Genomic DNA, 17170 nt, shown 5'->3' with positions numbered 1-17170 from the left:
AACAAATGTGTTTTTTCCACAGGCCTTTCTCCAACTCCTACCCCGTCATCCTCACCATGTTCGTCTAGAAGCAGCTCTCTGACTGTAGCTCCTCAAACTGGTAATATCCTTCATTCATTGTCTAAGTTCTTCAACCCAATCAAAAAATAAATATTCACTGATAACATTTTTACCATGTTTCCTGTTTTCTAATTATTTTTTATTGGTTGTTTTCTGCTCTTCCGGTTGTGGGAACCACAGAGGCAATCCATGTCAGCTCACAGTCGGTTGGGAAGGTAAATACATTTTTATTATTGTTAAAAGAATCCATGCCACATTGTCTCTGGTGAAAAGGTGTTCTGCAAACAGAAACATACCATTCCTTAACCATTAATAATTAGCCCGGTCTGATTTTCATTTAATCAGTCACTCAATACCTATCAGTCATAATAATACTTATATAATATAATGAAACGTAATGAAAATATGTTGTCTTCTCTTGTAGCTTCTGGGGGTTCCTTCAGTGCGAGAACAGCATGACTTAACGACTCAGGATCAGGAGGTCAGATTCGCCGACTGCATTTCTTCATATAAACACAAACAAAATATTTTCTGATGCACTGTCTGATATAAATGTTTGTAGAAGACTGATGTCATGCAAAAGAACCTACACACTGTCAACCCTACATTGGCTGAGAAAGAAACATTTCACTTGTGAACTTTTGTCAAGAAAAAAACATCCGATTGATTGATTGATTGATTGATTGATTTCTACTATGAGGTTGACATTTGTGGTTTTCATTTAAATGTCATGACATTGATTGGATGGATTACTATTTAGTTTTGTACAAACATTCACGTTTCCCTGAGGTTAAACTGTAATGACTTTGATGATCCTTTGACTTTGCTTCGATCACCATCATGCTTTTAATTTTTTATTTAATTTTAATTCATCATGATCATTTTGTTCATAACCAAATATCAGAAAAATATGACATACAAATCTATCTGCCAGTGAAGCCAAACAGCAATGGTCAATGTTGTTTGTTTGCTTGTATTGCCAATATTAAGCAGTGGTTGGCTCAAAACTTTCTTCATTTAAACAATGACAAAACTGAGTGTATTGTATTTGGGAATACTGCGATGGCTGGCCTTGGCACCCTGTCCTCTAAGCTGAATTCAACTGTCAGAAACCTGGGAGTGACCTTCGACAGTCACCTCAGGTGTGACAAACATATCAACAACGTTGTCAGGACTAGTTTCTTTCAGTTGCGTCTCCTGGCCAAAGTAAAAATGTTTTTAAGCCGTCACGACCTAGAGAAAGCCATCCATGCTTTAATAAGCTCTAGGTTAGACTATTGTAATGCACTTTATGTTGGCATCTCCCAGTCATCCCTCGACTTCAAGTTGTGCAAAACGTTGCTGCCCGTCTTTTAACTGACACCAGCAAACGTGCGCACATCACCCCTGTTCTTAAATCCCTTCATTGGCTTCCTGTCCTTTATAGAATTGATTTTAAACTTTTAACATTTGTTTTTAAAGCTCTTAATGGCCTCGCACCTTCATATTTATCTGAGCTTTTAACTGTCCGCAATCCTGCTAGAGCGCTGAGCTCTAAAGATCAACTGTCGCTGGAAGTGCCCAGGTCAAAATATAAACACTGGGGTGACCGAGCGTTTTCCGTTGCCGCCCCCAGGCTCTGGAATCAGCTCCCCGTCGAGATGCGTCTCGTTTCTGACCTGGGCCTTTTTAAATCCAAGCTAAAAACCCACTTATTTAGGATGGCTTTTAACACCCAGTAGTATGATGACACTTTTATAATTTCTTATTTGATTTTGTTGCATTTTATTGTTTTTATTGTTTTTATTTTGTTTGTTTTTTACCTATTGTTCTCGTTATTTATTATCTACTGTAAAGCACTTTGGTACACCGAAAGGACTGTTGTAAAGGGCTGTATAAATAAAGTACATTTACAGTACATTTACATTCCCATCGGCCTCAGCTGTATGCAATGCTAACATTAGCATTTAGCTAAAAGCATTGCTGTGAAGTGCAGCTTCACAGAGAACAGCTAATAGTCTATAGGGTGCCGTTGGTAAAGCAGCTCACTCTGAAAATAATAGCAACATTTTGTCACATTTAGCTTCAAACAATGTTTAAAAAACTGGTGTGAATTTTTGAGATTCACTTTTTTTCACATTCACGCATACACCTAAATGTTAAATGTTAAATCTAAATCTAAATGTTAAATCTAAATCTAAATGTTAAATCTATTGAATCTTCGGGTGAAACTAAATATTTAACTGATATGCAAATTCAAATGTCGGTAACCGGAAGTACCAAAATAAAAGCTCGAGGAGGTCAGGAACATTTAGATTTAGATTTAAATTTACATTTAGATTTAGATTTAACATTTAGATCTAACATTTAGGTGTAACATTTGGATTTAAATATTTAAAATATCTCCAAGTTGACAAATATTGTTGTAAATGTGCAAAAAAGTGACTCTTAAAAAATTCACACCAGTCTTTTAAACATTGTTTGAAGCTAAATGTTACAAAATGTTGCTGTTATTTTCAGCGTGAGCCACTTTACAAACGGCACCCCATAATAGTCTGTCTTTAAACTCTTATTTAATCACCAGTTTCATACCCTATGAAGGTGCTGACAGTATGCATGAGTTCACTGCATCTTTTATCAGTGCAAATATTGAATTTAAATCAAATACTACAGGTTTATTAACACAGCAGGAATGCTAAATGTATTAACAATAGTTATTATCTTCCTAACTTCAGGGCAACAGACTGTTGGTGGATTGGAAGCCCACTGAGAAGAGGAAAGTGTCCTCTGGGACTCTAACACCTCGTTTTGCTGTTCAGAAGGAGAACTATGATCTTTCTGTGCCTAAGAGTCCTCCAGCAGTTGGTAAAGGGGATGAGGGAGCTGGTCGAAACTCCAACCAGGCCCCGGCCACAGGGGTGGCTAAGCCCGTCCCCCGACCCCCTACTCAACTGGCCCCCTGTACAGCAGAGATCAAGACGATTGGGGCCTTCCCTCCACTAATGAGGGCTGTTTCTTGGGATGCTGTAGGCGGCCTTAATTCTAGAAATGGAGCCCCAAGTTTCCCTCCTACACCGGAGGATACCTTCTCAGACAAGCCGATGGATTCTGTCTTCAAGTCTTCAGGGTACAAGGACCTCCCCACCCAGCCGTTACATAAACTGTCTAAACTGAAAGAGGTAAAGCATTTGATCAGCAGATTACATGTTACTGTCATTATCAGTAAAATGTAAAATATGAAAAACAAAACATGCTCTGCTCTCATGTGTGTGTTTGTGTATACAGGACCACAAGCTGCTGCGTAACCAAAGCATAGTTGGATCCAAGTTACCAGATTTGAGTGAAGCTGCTGAACAGGAAAAAGGTGACAGTCTTTGTTTGGCCTCTTGTCCATGTAAGATAGAAAGTATTCTCAGCAGTCCATTCAGCAATGTCCCAAAGAGTGTGCGCTTCCTGAATCTTAGGGAAAATCTGTTCAAGCCAGAAAATTATGATGATCTGTGCTTGTTTTTTCCTTCCTACCACCCATTTACTGGCAACCTTATAACAGAAAAATGAATGCTGTTTTCATTTTCCATCAGCAGATGGCATCATTGTGAAAGCATGTTAGACCACATGTGCTGTGAAAGATAAAACGAGGAAATGATTTTGTGCATTTTTGGTTTTCTTTGGGAATAAGGCAGAGCTGTGGACTTATGTGCCAATAATAAGCACTTTACTTTACAGCCGAAATGTTCAAAAAATATTGACCAAATAGATAAACCCTTTTCTCCTTGTAAATGAAAAGTTGAATTCAAAGGAAATAAAATGCACCGTTTTTGTTGTTGCTTTACCTCACATCACTGAATCACTTCACTGACTTTACCTTTTTTTCATTTGTGCTGCTTGTTTGCTATATTTCAGTCTCACTATCCTATATCTTTCACTTGTGGGCTAATGACTCACTTTAAAGACGTGGTTTTATGAAGACTTGCACAAATTCAAAACTAGAAAAGGGTAATTCTCTTCAGTTCTTCGTCATTTCAGTGATTTATGCAATGTGTCTGCAGGTTCCCCAACCTCTACAAACTCAGCCAGTAATGAGGAGGCGAGGGAGAAGTCTGACGCCATGCCAAACATTTCAGATGTGATGCTTAGAAAACTCAAACTTCACAGAGGTCTACCAGGCTGGTGTGTAACATACAAACTGCTGCTTAAGTAAATTTTTTGTCTGTTTGTCCTGCTTTATCACTCAAAAATAAACCTGCTTATGTCTTATCATTTTACTGTGTACAAAATATCCAGGTGCATTACACTAACAGTTTCTTTTTGTTTGTATTACAGTGCACCCCCTCTCACCGAGAAAGAAGTTGAGGTTGGTATCTGATCTGTGCGGTCTTTGAGTGGTTTCATGTTATTAAGATACAAAGTCTCAAAACATCAAATTATTCTCAATCATAGTGAAGGAGGCGTGCTACAGCTGATTTACTTTGCTGGTGCTTCTGTTATTTTAATGATGTTTGACAACTTGGAAAAAACTCTTCTTCACTTTCTTACCTTCCTTGAGAAGATTGATACGACTGTCATGTCTGTACAGTTCAAAGCTGGAGTCAGCAGCTGCTTACCTTAGCTTACCATAAAGACTATAAATAGGGGTAAACAGCTATCCTGACTCTGCCAAAAGTAACTTCTTGTCTTCACTTGTTGTTCAGCAGCGAGTTTTTGTCTACATATCATGTATATAAATGTTTTTTTCTTTATTTATACTATTTCAGACATCAGATCTACAAAATCACACGTGGTATCATGTGAAAGAAAGTGCAAACAATACGCAAAATACGTTTTATATTTTAAATTCTTCAAAATACCTTTTCTTTTGTTTTGATGACAGCTTTGCGCACTTCTCTCATATTCTCTCAATTAGCTTCATGAAGTGGTCACCTGGAACGATCTGAACGGGTTTTAGGTCAGCTGGTTGTAGAGAGCAGGTCATCTGATGCAGCACTCCATCACTCTCCTTCTTGATCAAATAGCCCTTACAGAGCCTTGAGATGTGTTCTGGGTCATTGTTCTGTTGAAAAACAAATGATGGTCCCACTAAGCACAGACCAGATGGGATGGCATGTCACTGTAGAGTGCTATGGTGGCCATGCTGGTTAAGTGTGTCTTGAATTTTAAATAAATTGCCTATAGTGTCAGCAGTAAAGAACCACCACATCATCACACCTTCTCCTTCATGCTTTATGCAGTGGGAACCACACATGCAGATACCAAAAAGACCAAAGTCCTGATTTCCGCTCATCTAATGTCCATTCCTCGTTGTTTTCTGCCCAAACAGTTATCTTCTTGTTGGTCTCCCTCAGTAGTGGTTTCTGTGCAGCAATTTGACCATGAAGACCTGATTCAAGCAGTCTTCACAGAACGGTTGTTGATGAGATGAGTTTGCAACTCGAACTCTTATGTGGGATTTAATCTAAGGTGCTGTTAAATGGCAATTCCTAAAGGCTGGCAGGAGAGGTAACTCTTTCTTACTCAGTCCTCATGAGAGCCAGTTTCATCATAGTGTTTAATGTTTTTTGTGACTGCACTTGAAGACACACAGTTCTTTCATGTCTTAAAGTATTGATGAACTGCTGTATATCTTTAGTTAGTTGAGCAGTTCTTGCCATAACATTGATACAATAGTCATAGTTTTTTACTATGTCTGCACAGCACAACTGATGGTCTCAAACACATTAAGAAGGCAAGAAATTCCCCTCACAAACCTTTGACAAGGCACACCTGCTAATTGAAAACCATTCCAGGTGACTCCATCATGAATCTGATTCAGAGAATACCAAGATTGTGCAAAGCTGTCATCAACGCAAAATGTGGCTACTTTTAAGAAACTAAAATATAAAAGATATTTTTCTTTGTTTACACTTTTTTGGTTACCACATAATTCCATGTGTTATTTCAAAGTTTTCAGTGTTCATCTACAATGTAGAAAATGATTTTTTTTTTAATTAAGAAAAATCCATTAGATTAGTGTGTGCAATATATCTATATATAAATAAGTGTCCATGATTTGTTCACAGTCCTCAGTATTTGAGTTAGTTATCTCACAGTGGGTCATAAAATTGACCACTTACAATAATCTGTTTATGTCCAGCAAAGAATTTTGTTCAGACTGTTTCAAACGGAGCAACCAGATGTTTTGTTCCACTCCCTGCTGAACATTTGCTACGTGCAGCCCAGTGTTTACAATAACCTGTTTTGATACCAAAGTAGTTAATTACTCTGTCATAAAAAATGACTGTCTGGATTTGGTGGAATTCTGTCAACAGGAAAAGTGTTTTCTGTTCCTGATCAGAGCAAAGAGACTCAGAGAAATTTCCTGTGGAGAAAATGCAAACTTTAATGACGTTGTCAGGCTCGGGCTGTGGCCCCTCACGCTGCTCCCTCTGGGATGCGTCTGCATCAGGACAGTCAAAGGTCATATATTTCCCCTCAGCCATGGCCTATGTATGTTGGAAAACTGTGTAGACTTGCTTTGATCAACACATCAAAACATCAAGAGGTCAAATGTTAGACTCACATCTTGTTCCCCATGCTGCTCTCAGGGCTGCTTGATTCTCCCTCACACGTAAACCAATAAAAATGCATATTAGTATTATGTAAACAACCACACTGACTCTCATTTATGTGTTGCATGTGTGTGGGCTGTACTGTGGGAGAGTTTTCTACGGATTCCTTCCTTCCTGAGTTGGTGTGTTGCCATCAACAGCAGTTCATATGTATTTTATTGTGTATTTTAATGTGCCATTCTGAGTGTTATATTGTGTCAACTTCCTCCCTGCAGAATGCATTTGTCCAGCTGTCACTGGCCTTTCGTAATGACAACTACACTCTGGAGATGCGGCTCAAACAGGCAGAGAGGGAGAGGAATCTGACTGAGGAAGACACAGAGAAAGAACTAGAGGAGTTCAAAGGAGCACTGAAGGTCAGTCCTCGAAAACAGCAGCTGATATTAGATTAACTCACTAGAAAATAAGAACTCCCTCTGGCTCTTTAGTGCTCGTTTATCTACTTAATGTTTCCTGGAAGTGTCCCACAGTAAATATTTATCTTGTCTGAGTGAAATCCCAGGTACAAAAGGGACATTGATGTACACTTTATTTTTCCTGTGAGAGTTGTAACGAGATTTTGTTGTGTTTCTTGCAGATGACTTCACCACAGTGGCAGAACCTGGAGCAGCGTGAGGCCTACCAGCGCCTCATAGAGACCGTGACAGTGCTGCACCGACTGGCCACGCGGCTCTCCAGCAGAGCAGAGATAGTTGGAGCGGTTCGACAGGTGCAGTTGTGCAAACACAAGGAGAGGGCGGTGCAAAGAGAGAAAATGCAGGACAGTTCATGGCAGATAAAGAGAGAAAAATGCTCAATTGTCGGTCTTGTTGTTTAGAACATACTGTCTTCTTCAGGATGTCTGCGGGACACTGGAATGTTTTTCTGATGTCATGGATGACCTGCCAGCCAGGGCAAACATCAGTTAAAGAGCTAATTTAGTGTTAAGTGTTCAAAACTATTCAGATTAATTACAGCCTTTTTATGTCTTTTCTTTGTACTGCTGCCCATCTATTAATAGCAATCGGATTAAGAGATTTAGAAATAAAGGCTCCTGTAACATGGCATTGATACAGCTCAGATGACCAAAAGTCTTGAGTGACTTTCAGGTTGTTTTCTTGGCAGCCACGTTTAGTGGGATTCGTGCATTCTTAAAATCTCAAACTGCTTCACACAGTTTATGTTTACTGCAAATAATAAACTAGGTGTGTGACACAGTACAGGTATTACATCTACTATGAAAGAAAATGATGTATTAGGATTCATTGTTACTGTAGTGCCTTCTCCACTGCGTACTTCTCTTAGCGGGTTCACAGCATATTTCTGATATCATAGAAGCAACAAGACATCAAACTAAATAATAAAAAGTGAACAGAGTTGCTTGAAAGAATGAACCACAAATGACCAAACTTTGCAGCTCTATGGAGATTTTCAGCCTCTTTCAACCAACGCTGATTGGCTGGAGAAAGTCACGTGATTCTGCTCCTTCATTGAGAGACGTGGGGCACCATTTTAAAATCCTGTGGAAGTCACCATATATGGTTCCTCGCCTTATAAAGTGTTAATATAGTACTTCTATTCAACAAATGGCCAAAAACACAATGATAATTGAGATGATGAATTACTGTGTGTCTGCTGGATGTATTAGCAGGCAGTTACGTAGCTAATTATGTCAGGACTGTCAGCTTGTTTTGTAGCTTTGGGCCGTCTTGTTGCAAACTAGTTATGAATTCAGCTTTCAAACCCATATTTTAAACTATAATTAATGAGCTGATAGATATGTCAAATGTATGTAGGACAGCTATAAATTTATTAAGTAAAAATATAGGTTAGGTTGTGCATTTTGGCTTTCAGTGTTGTTTCTCCTACTCCAAAGAACCATTTGTTCAAACTCTCTTTTAGGTTAGTTAGCTCACTGTGTCTGTGCTCATATATTGTCATATAGAAGTATTGACTGACTTTCCGTTGTGCAACAGGAGAAACGTATGAACAAGGCCACTGAGGTCATGATGCAATATGTAGAAAATCTGAAGAGGACATATGAGAAGGACCATGCAGAGCTGATGGAGTTTAAGAAGCTGGCCAACCAGAACTCAAATCGCTGTTACGGATCGTCTGTAGAGACTGGAGGTAAGACTACACTGGAGACCAGATCAAGCACAGGAAAACACAGTGAATGAAACTTAGCCAATTTATCATTAGGCTTCATTTTTCCTCTAAAGAGTTTCATGCTTGTAAATGGAAAATATTTTGAAACTTTATTTTTCCAGGCATGGCTTTGATAAAGAAAGAGCCTTTTTTAGCATCGCTGCTACTTTGCTCTGTAAGAATAAACTTCCCATTGTAACCAGTGTATCCTGATGCCATGTCACTGAGCAGTTCACTGCAGCTTTGGAAACAATAACAGCATGAAAGTTTTTTGTTTATGTAATCCTGTATTCTGTGTTTGTTTGTCTGTCCTTATAAAGATGATGGAGTTCCACGGCCGTCAAGATCGATGTCCCTCACCCTTGGAAAGGTAAACACTGTTTTAGTGATGAAATAATTAGTCTGGACCAAAGTTGACTGACTGACTGACAGGTCAGCATTGTCATGCTGCTTTCATGGCTGAAAATATGTTTCTTGTTTTATTCATGAAATGATCTCTTATTTTAGTGACATTATTGTGATTGTAAATGATCGTTCCTGATATTTCAACCCTCTCTTTCCACTGTTTCATGTTCTGTCTCCTCTTTAGGCTCTTCCCAGGCGTAGGGTGAGCGTAGCGGTGGTGCCTAAGTTTAACCTCCTGAACATCCCAGGTCAGACTCCAGCCACAGCTGGCCCGGGCTCAGGACCAGGACCAGGCCCTAACATTGGACCTACTGCTGGCGCTGCTCTTCCTGTCCTGGTAGGTCTTCCTGTCCTGTCAGGAAATGATGGGGAATGATAACATAAGCAATTAATCAAATGACACCCACTCTCTCTGACTCACTGCTGAATGAAAGTTATGCGTAATGGGTTAGAGACTGAGTCATCCAGGACTCTGGAAGTTCCCATTTACTTAACATTTTAGGACTTTACATATGAAAAATCATGTGACACAATTATGAAAAAAAAGCTAGATGTCTATAGGTCAAGAGACATTTCATCTAAACGTATCTGATGGTTTCATTTAAATTCCTGTTCAAGTCTCAGAGAGGTGAAATAGAAAAAAGAATATTTCACAAAAAAACAAACATTTGAGAAATGTACAATGTGTGAAACTATGTTGCAGAATTTTTCTTCTTCTTTTCTCTCCCAGTAATCCTCTCACAACTTCTTCTGACTCTTTAGTCAACACCGAACTGTATAGAAAGTTAAAACTAGCCCCACATCAGACACAACAGGAAAATACTGCTTACACGTCGATGCATCAGCATTATCAACCCCGATAATGTTATATATAACAGCGTAAGAGTCACAGGGACAGGTACTTTTACTTTTAAATAATTATTAAAAATAATATTTCTAATTCTGTACTTTTACTTACGTAGGATCCTAAACACAGGACTTTTACTTGTAATAAAGTATGGGTGAAGTGGGTGAAGGATGAAGTGGTTTTGGTTTTGGTTTTTAAGGATGTGAATACAATCACGCCTGATTATTGTGTGTTATTGTTAGACGGCAACAACATTGTTGAAAATATTCCACATTCCTCTTTAGTGTGAAGCGAATGATGTGAAGGGCAACGCTCCCACAGAGACAGCACAACCAGCAGCAGAATGGTATGTTTTGTGTACTTGTGTAGTGTTTTGCTTACACACACACACACACACACACACACACACACACACGACTGCATGAACAGTATGTGTACAAATACCACTGCTTGGTTCTCAAGGTCGCTACATAGTTCTTGAAACAATAGGCTGAGACGAGCCTGAACTTGTAATCATTCTTATCAAAAGCCTTCTCTGCTGCAGAGGGACCTTTGGCTTGTTTGTGTGACCTTCAGGATGTCTTACAGTGCACAGAAAGCCCCAGTGAGGTGAAAATAACCCTAAAAGCTTAAAAAATAATCAGAACCTGCTGCAGCTGATGGATATGCTATCCTGGGTCATAATCTAAACATTTGTGCTAGAGTTTGACAAAGTCCAGGCACACGGCTCCAATCATATCCTGGTCATAAAGTGGAGCTCTCAAGTGTCTGAGCTAGAATCTCCGTCAGGAGACGAGAATAGCAATAACAAATGTACAATGTGCCAGCTCCATTTTTTCTGTTCGCACTCGCCATGCCTGTGATGGCGTCTGTAATGCACACCACCACTCAGCTGCTGCAGACAAGGCCACGGTGTTGTGATGTGGTGGTGTCCAAGGCTGATTGTTCTTTCCCATCTGAAACAATACAGTGGAAAGAGTGTGTCGGAGCAGGAAAGTGAGCCAGCCAAGCCTGCAGTCAACCTAGAGGAGATCAGAGCCGAGATCAGAGCTGAGATCAAAGCGAAGATCGAGGAGGAGGCCTATAATAAAGGGTGAGGTCTTTTCTCCTGGTCTTTAACTACACACAAACACGCACTGAATGATGAACATTGTTGTTCCTCATCATAAATCACCACATTTATGGGACCCATCAGTTATGTTGTTGTTGTACAGGTAAATTTTCACATGCCTATAAATTTTAAAGACTTTAAGACATTTACAGTGACCATAATGAATTCTACATTCCTAGTTACTGCCTATTTCAGGCATTTTACTGCTGTATATACTTTAATCATGCTGGCAAATGTGAACATTTCAAATGTAGCTACCAAGAGGGACTGAAGCAAAGTAAAGCGGTCAAGGAGGAGAAGGAAGAAGAGGAAAACGCTGCAGAGAAATTGCTGGAATTGAAAAATAAGGATGAAGAGAGTGGAAAGAAGATAAAGGCAAGCAGGTAAACTGAAGACATATACAGCATGGTTTGTATGTTGTTCTTTGATAGTATTGACATGAGCAGACTACAAGTTCCATTCAAAATCAGTATTATGAAACTAAAAATGTACCTGACACTCTCATCGATGACACATTGCTGCACTGAGATCAATATCACAAACATCATGAATTATAGACAGCCTTCATGTAGCTCTACATAATTTGCATATGATGCGTACCATGAATGGTAAATCATATAACAAAAGAAAAGATTATTATATGTCATTTAAAGAATCTGCTATCATTTGATTTCAATAAACATAAAACTGTTTACAGCAATGAAAATATCACATGTATACTTTTTGATGTCATTATCTTTAACAGGAGGATGGAGGAAGTCCTTGTTCTTCTTGGACGATTTTGTCCCAAGGTTTCCCTGAGTCGGCGTGTTCTCTGGTTCGCCCTGACACTGTCTGTGGTGTTGTGTCTGGTTATCAGTATTTTTACATTCTTCAGTGACTACTACAACAGACGTGAGGACACGTAAGCAGAGCAGTGATTTTGTGCGAGGCGAGAATGAAGATCTTTGGACTAAGTGTAGCAGGACAACCAAAGAACAGAATAACAGAGACGTCAGTCGTCCTCTGTCTCTGTCAGTTTACCATATCACCACACTTGAATCCATCATGACCCGAACACTCAAGGGCCAAAGACTTTTTGAAAGGCTTCATGGAGGATGTTGTCTTCATGATTAACAGCATTAAGTTATAATTTTGTTTGGATTGAAAAATTGACGATTCATGGCTGCAGCGAGAAAAAAGATTATTTCTGTTTTAGGGACCAATTATAAAGTGTGATAAAGTATACATATACACAGTCTATATATTTAAATTAGATGCATATGTAATGATGTTTTGGTTTGGGTACTTTTTGATGATGAATATGGCACTTTCACATTAAATGCCGCAATAGAAAATTTGTATATTTATCTACACTAAGAATAATCTCTCAGGTCCAGTAGCTAATAAAGCCTTTGAGAGATTTTAAAGTCATATTTAAAGATATAGAAAATAAAGGAATGTTTTTACGTTTTGTTCTATTTCTATAATGTGTATTTAAAGACTTTAAAATATAAGCACATTCGAAGTGCAATATTTTGCAGCTGATGGTTCTCGTTTGTGCCATTTTGGATTATGTCTTCAGAGCACTGAGAGGTTTTCTTGTATGTGAGCACTGTTTAGATGGTATGAGGTTTATTTTTATCTTCTTTGCACATGTGTGCCTACCTGTGTTGTTTGTTTGTTCTCTGTGGGGTTTATGCTCTGCCACTTCACCTTTAAATAAAGGTGCTTGAAAACATTGTAGTCATTTCCATTCAGAAATAAGCAGACTTTCTAACAATCCCTTTTCTAACAACCAATAGAAAGGATTTTTGACCACTTGGCATCAAAAACTAGTTGTGAGCAGATATGTTGTACTTGTTAGATAACAGTTGCTTAAAAACACATCCAGCAGTGAGTTACCAACATCAGCATTGTTTCTGTATAAGTCAAATATTATCTCTCTCTTTTAGCTGTTTCTGGTCTCTATCAACCCCTGAGAGAAATATCTGACTCTTTAGCTGCTAAACACTCCACTGTGTTCACCAGCTAGTTGCTAAATGTGTCTTTCTGATGAAAATGACACTATAAGAGAGAGTTAACCAAAATATTTAATTAGATTCTAAACTAAAAAGTCACTGGGGAGATTTAACTGATAATTCTCTGCAAGTAACTACAAGTGATTTTCTTTTTTCATTGTCACTTTTTTCATATTTATTAAATATATTTATTTATTTTTATTCTAAAAAAACATCAATACAGTTGAAGAATAGTTATAGTTACCCCTGTTACAAAGAAGCACATACAGTCCATACATGATGCAAAACCATAGCACAAAGACTGAAAACAGCACCTCTAAATCTCTCTAATTAACACGTTACATCTTGTTTGTTTATCAGAACCAAAACTGAAGCGTAAAAATGACAAAACAGAGGCATCGTTTACCTGAATACATGTCAGTTTAGAATCAAAATGTTTTAAAGTCTGTTATTTCATGGTAGAAAAGTAACAGAATGATGCTTTAGGTTACCCAGAAATCATTTACTGTAATGTACTGTAAGTTACTGTAAACTGACTCTTTCTATGACACCATAACAAACCCCACCCTTGAGACAACACAAGTACCTGTTCTTTTCCAAATCTGCAGATTGTCTTATGTTCACACAATCCACTGACACCTCACGTCTGAAAAAAAAGAAAAGAAAAACACAGCTGAATGTTCGTCAGCTCTCTTTGCGTCATTTCCTGCCGTCAGGACTTTTGCTGAGATGTTTTTGTGGAAGTGGGATGTTATCGTGTGCCAAAGGCTCATCAGAGGATATCAGAGATCATAAGCATGTTCATGATTGAGTAATGCCCCATGAGAGGAAATGATTTGGACAGTGCCCAGTGTCAGATGTCAGTCAGAAGTCACTTTACGAGGACACTAACACGTATAACATCACAATTTTATAACATTAGATCTGCATGAGTATTGCAAGCTGTAGTTTCACTTAAATCTAACAAATGTATTTCCTGCAAGCTGTAGTTTCACTTAAATCTAACAAATGTATTTCCTATGTACTTGACTGAAAAGCACTCGCTTAAAGATCATTTCTGCTTAAGCCATTAATTATTCCTGGAACGTGAATTCAGTCTATTTTTCCTTCCACAGAATTTCCGTGGCTCCTGTTAAAATGTTAGTTTTATGTCCTTTTCTAGTGGACTTCGTGTTCCTGGAAAATAGTGGATCTTGACGACTTGTGTTGTTCAGTTGTTGTCTTGGTTCCTGGTTGGTTGGAGGTAGCATGGCCACTGTCTCCTAAATTCATAAAACCTGTCCTACCCAGGCTATGTGACATTGAAGAGTTCTTTGATTTCTTCTTCTTTTCTGAACTTTTTAGAGCTGTAACACCTCCAGAGCAATCAGGCTGGTGTTCAAGCCACCCCCTGTCCGGGGGCTATCAAATTCACACAGGAGGACCATTTGATTTGCCCACAGAACAACAACAACATTTTGTTTTGGCTTTAATTTGTGTTTTTTGGCTTATTGAAATAATGGCACTTCCAAAGTCTATAGTCAACATATCTTCTTTAGATTTAAAAGAACAAAAATAAATAGAAATACATTTTCATTTTCATTTAATTTCAAATCATTAAAGGGCTGACATTGCATCCAACTCCAACCCCAAGAAATGATCTACGACCTCCTTTAGGGGTCCCGAACCCCAGATTGAGAACCACTGCTTCAGTTAATCTCTCACGTGTGCTTCCCTTATTTGCCGTGGTCTCAGAGCTGGGTCATAACTCTCTTCCTTTTCCTTTGCTTCCTGGTAATGACAGTGTCCACACACCCCGGTGAACAGAATCACCTCTATTTAACCCTGGCATTTGGCTCACAAGCACATAAAGCGTCCAACACTTTGTCATCCCCGGCATTCATCAGTCTCTACTCTGACCAGTCATGAATATGATCTGGCTTTGCATCACACTGGTGTCAATTACTCAGATCATCTGTGATCAAAACATTGACACAAGCCACATCAGAGGTAGGTAATTCCAGCTGTTTTGATCTTTGTTCATGTATGTTTTTGCAGATAAATGAATTCTTAACTAAAAGTATATTTTGTTGTTTCATTTGAAAGATTCCAAACACACAGTAAATCTAAATATGAAAGTGTTTTACATGCTTGTATGTTTCCAGTTTTTCCAGCCGTGAACAAAAGTATTGCTGGAGTCTTCCAGGTTACCTACACAGATGACTTCAACCAGCCTCAGTATGCCTTCAATGCCTCTGAAGCTCGGACGCTCTGCTGGTCCCTCGGAGTGAACATTGCCTCCAAAGCACAAGTAAAAGATGCTCTCAGTAGAGGTTTAGAAACATGCAGGTACGAGGAGAGAAAATGCACAAGATCACCTTAGTAATGTCAGTGGAGTTTAATGACCAGTGCCTAATGTTATGTCATCTTTTGCTTTGTTCAGGTTTGGATGGATTGATGAGCATTTTGGAGTCATTCCCCGCAGGAAGGCCCTTTCTAACTGTGGCCAAAACCAGACGGGCTTGGTGACATGGCGAGCACCTGTTACACAAAAGTTTGACGTGTTTTGCTTTAATGAATCAGGTATGACATTTTTATCTGAATTTTTTTGCTACAGATTGTGAGGCAGCAGTTTATTGAAAACATCATGGATGTTTTATTCTGAAACAAAATAATCTGATTGAATGTTGATATCAGAAAGTATAAATTCAGAATAATGTGAATGAATACTCCTGACATAAACTGTAGTCATAATTTATTGCATTAATATTTGGGATGAAATGCTATTGTCTATTACACATAACTTTTTTTGTATTTTTTATGAGAAGCTACTTTGCTAGACTCCAAAATAAATACAAATGTTCACGGAGAACATACAAAGTTTGTTTAAACCTCCACAAATAATTACACAAGCTAAATATGCACCATTACTGCCAGAAACCCATTCGGAAATGTCTTTTTAATAATTTCAAACACTACGTCAAGAGAGCTGTAAAAGCAGGTCACTATCAGTACATAGTTACAAATGGCAGGCAGTTTTTCCCTCATGAAAAATAATGTGAATAACACAAACATACATTGTTACATACATACTTATCTAATCTCTCATGGTCTTAATGAACTTCAACAGATGCAGCGACACAATTGAAGGATACAACAACTGATAGCCCTTTGCACAGCGGGGATTACTCGGGGCAAACTCAGTTTCCCCCCAAAGAAGTAAACTCCACCCTGAAAATGCACTCTACATCTTCATCCAGCCTTCTTCCTTCTTCCTCCTCAACCCCTAACACCTTAGACAATGAGGTAGAACCAGCTCGGTTTGTCGGTGGTGTACAAGGCTCTGCTGGAGGTATGAGAATTTACTTTAGGATGGTACTTACAGTAATGTCACTTTTGTTTTGTTTGACTAATGTCTTCTTTGTCTTTTTGTTTTGCTGTTCCAGCTACGGCTATACTCATCACCTCAATTTGTGCCCTTCTGCTTATTGCAGTAATCGCCCTTGTGTACATAAAAATGTGAGTACAAATATTTCACAATACATGAGGTCTAAAAGAGAAAAACATCTTTCTTTCATGTAAAATCCCTTGTACTGCATGTCTCTCCTTTTGTTATTGTTCCATCGATCAGTGTGGAGTATGATTTGTTTCTTTCTCTCTGCGAAAAGGAGAAGGAATCGCTCTCTGAGCACTGACATAAAGCAGCAGGAAGAGTACATCCAGACAGAAGAGTGGACGTGTGTGAAGATTATAAAGGAAACCAAGATAGCTGCTGACGAGGATGAGAGGATAGACGTGGACGACAATGCAACTTAAACATTTTTCTGATGAGATATTTCAACAAAAGCACTCTGTGGAAAACTACTGAGTAATATTCATATAAAGGACAGAGATGGGTCCCTTATTGTGTGCTATGTTTTGTGTGGAAAAAAATGTAACATAATGACTGTAAACGTGCATTTATTTTTGTGTTATATGCAGTATGTTTGTCATAAAGTTTGATGTTATTAAATGGTGTTGTTTAGCCACTAGATGGCAACGTTTGCAATACAATCAT

General features: G+C 38.6%; 2 protein-coding genes across 2 annotated transcripts in view; both read left to right on the top strand.

Annotated features, from left to right (window-relative positions):
* The window catches only part of mrvi1 (murine retrovirus integration site 1 homolog), a 29847-nt gene extending 16993 nt beyond the window's left edge, over window positions 1-12854 (top strand). Inside the window, exons 10-25 of the mRNA XM_010744809.3 lie at window positions 23-100; window positions 241-275; window positions 485-541; window positions 2775-3218; window positions 3325-3403; window positions 4089-4209; window positions 4363-4393; window positions 6860-7000; window positions 7222-7353; window positions 8600-8753; window positions 9092-9141; window positions 9361-9513; window positions 10308-10369; window positions 10994-11116; window positions 11389-11517; window positions 11880-12854. Of these exons, the coding sequence (XP_010743111.3) occupies window positions 23-100; window positions 241-275; window positions 485-541; window positions 2775-3218; window positions 3325-3403; window positions 4089-4209; window positions 4363-4393; window positions 6860-7000; window positions 7222-7353; window positions 8600-8753; window positions 9092-9141; window positions 9361-9513; window positions 10308-10369; window positions 10994-11116; window positions 11389-11517; window positions 11880-12042 (1952 nt within the window). The 3' untranslated portion in view covers window positions 12043-12854. The remainder of the gene's footprint in view (window positions 1-22; window positions 101-240; window positions 276-484; window positions 542-2774; window positions 3219-3324; window positions 3404-4088; window positions 4210-4362; window positions 4394-6859; window positions 7001-7221; window positions 7354-8599; window positions 8754-9091; window positions 9142-9360; window positions 9514-10307; window positions 10370-10993; window positions 11117-11388; window positions 11518-11879) is intronic.
* A 2090-nt stretch (window positions 12855-14944) lies between these two features.
* Window positions 14945-17166, top strand: lyve1a (lymphatic vessel endothelial hyaluronic receptor 1a). Its single transcript, XM_010744811.3, has 6 exons — window positions 14945-15123; window positions 15279-15462; window positions 15557-15696; window positions 16244-16465; window positions 16560-16632; window positions 16782-17166. Exons 1-6 carry the CDS (start codon window positions 15039-15041, stop codon window positions 16927-16929), a joined length of 852 nt encoding a protein of 283 aa, XP_010743113.1. The 5' UTR covers window positions 14945-15038; the 3' UTR covers window positions 16930-17166.
* The last annotated feature ends 4 nt before the right edge of the window (window positions 17167-17170 follow it).

Source organism: Larimichthys crocea, chromosome VIII (genome assembly GCF_000972845.2).
Source record: "Larimichthys crocea isolate SSNF chromosome VIII, L_crocea_2.0, whole genome shotgun sequence".
Classification (NCBI taxonomy): Eukaryota; Metazoa; Chordata; class Actinopteri; family Sciaenidae; genus Larimichthys; species Larimichthys crocea.
This window is presented reverse-complemented; position numbering and strand designations above follow the sequence as displayed.

What these genes read in the sequence shown, in the direction of transcription:
- lyve1a (XM_010744811.3), top strand. Translation starts at nt 15,039, where the DNA reads ATGAATATGATCTGGCTTTGCATCACACTGGTGTCAATTACTCAGATC. An exon ending in AGAGGTTTAGAAACATGCAG is followed by an intron (nt 15,463 to 15,556) that starts GTACGAGGAGAG and finishes TGCTTTGTTCAG; the next exon opens with GTTTGGATGGATTGATGAGC. An exon ending in GTTTTGCTTTAATGAATCAG is followed by an intron (nt 15,697 to 16,243) that starts GTATGACATTTT and finishes GAACTTCAACAG; the next exon opens with ATGCAGCGACACAATTGAAG.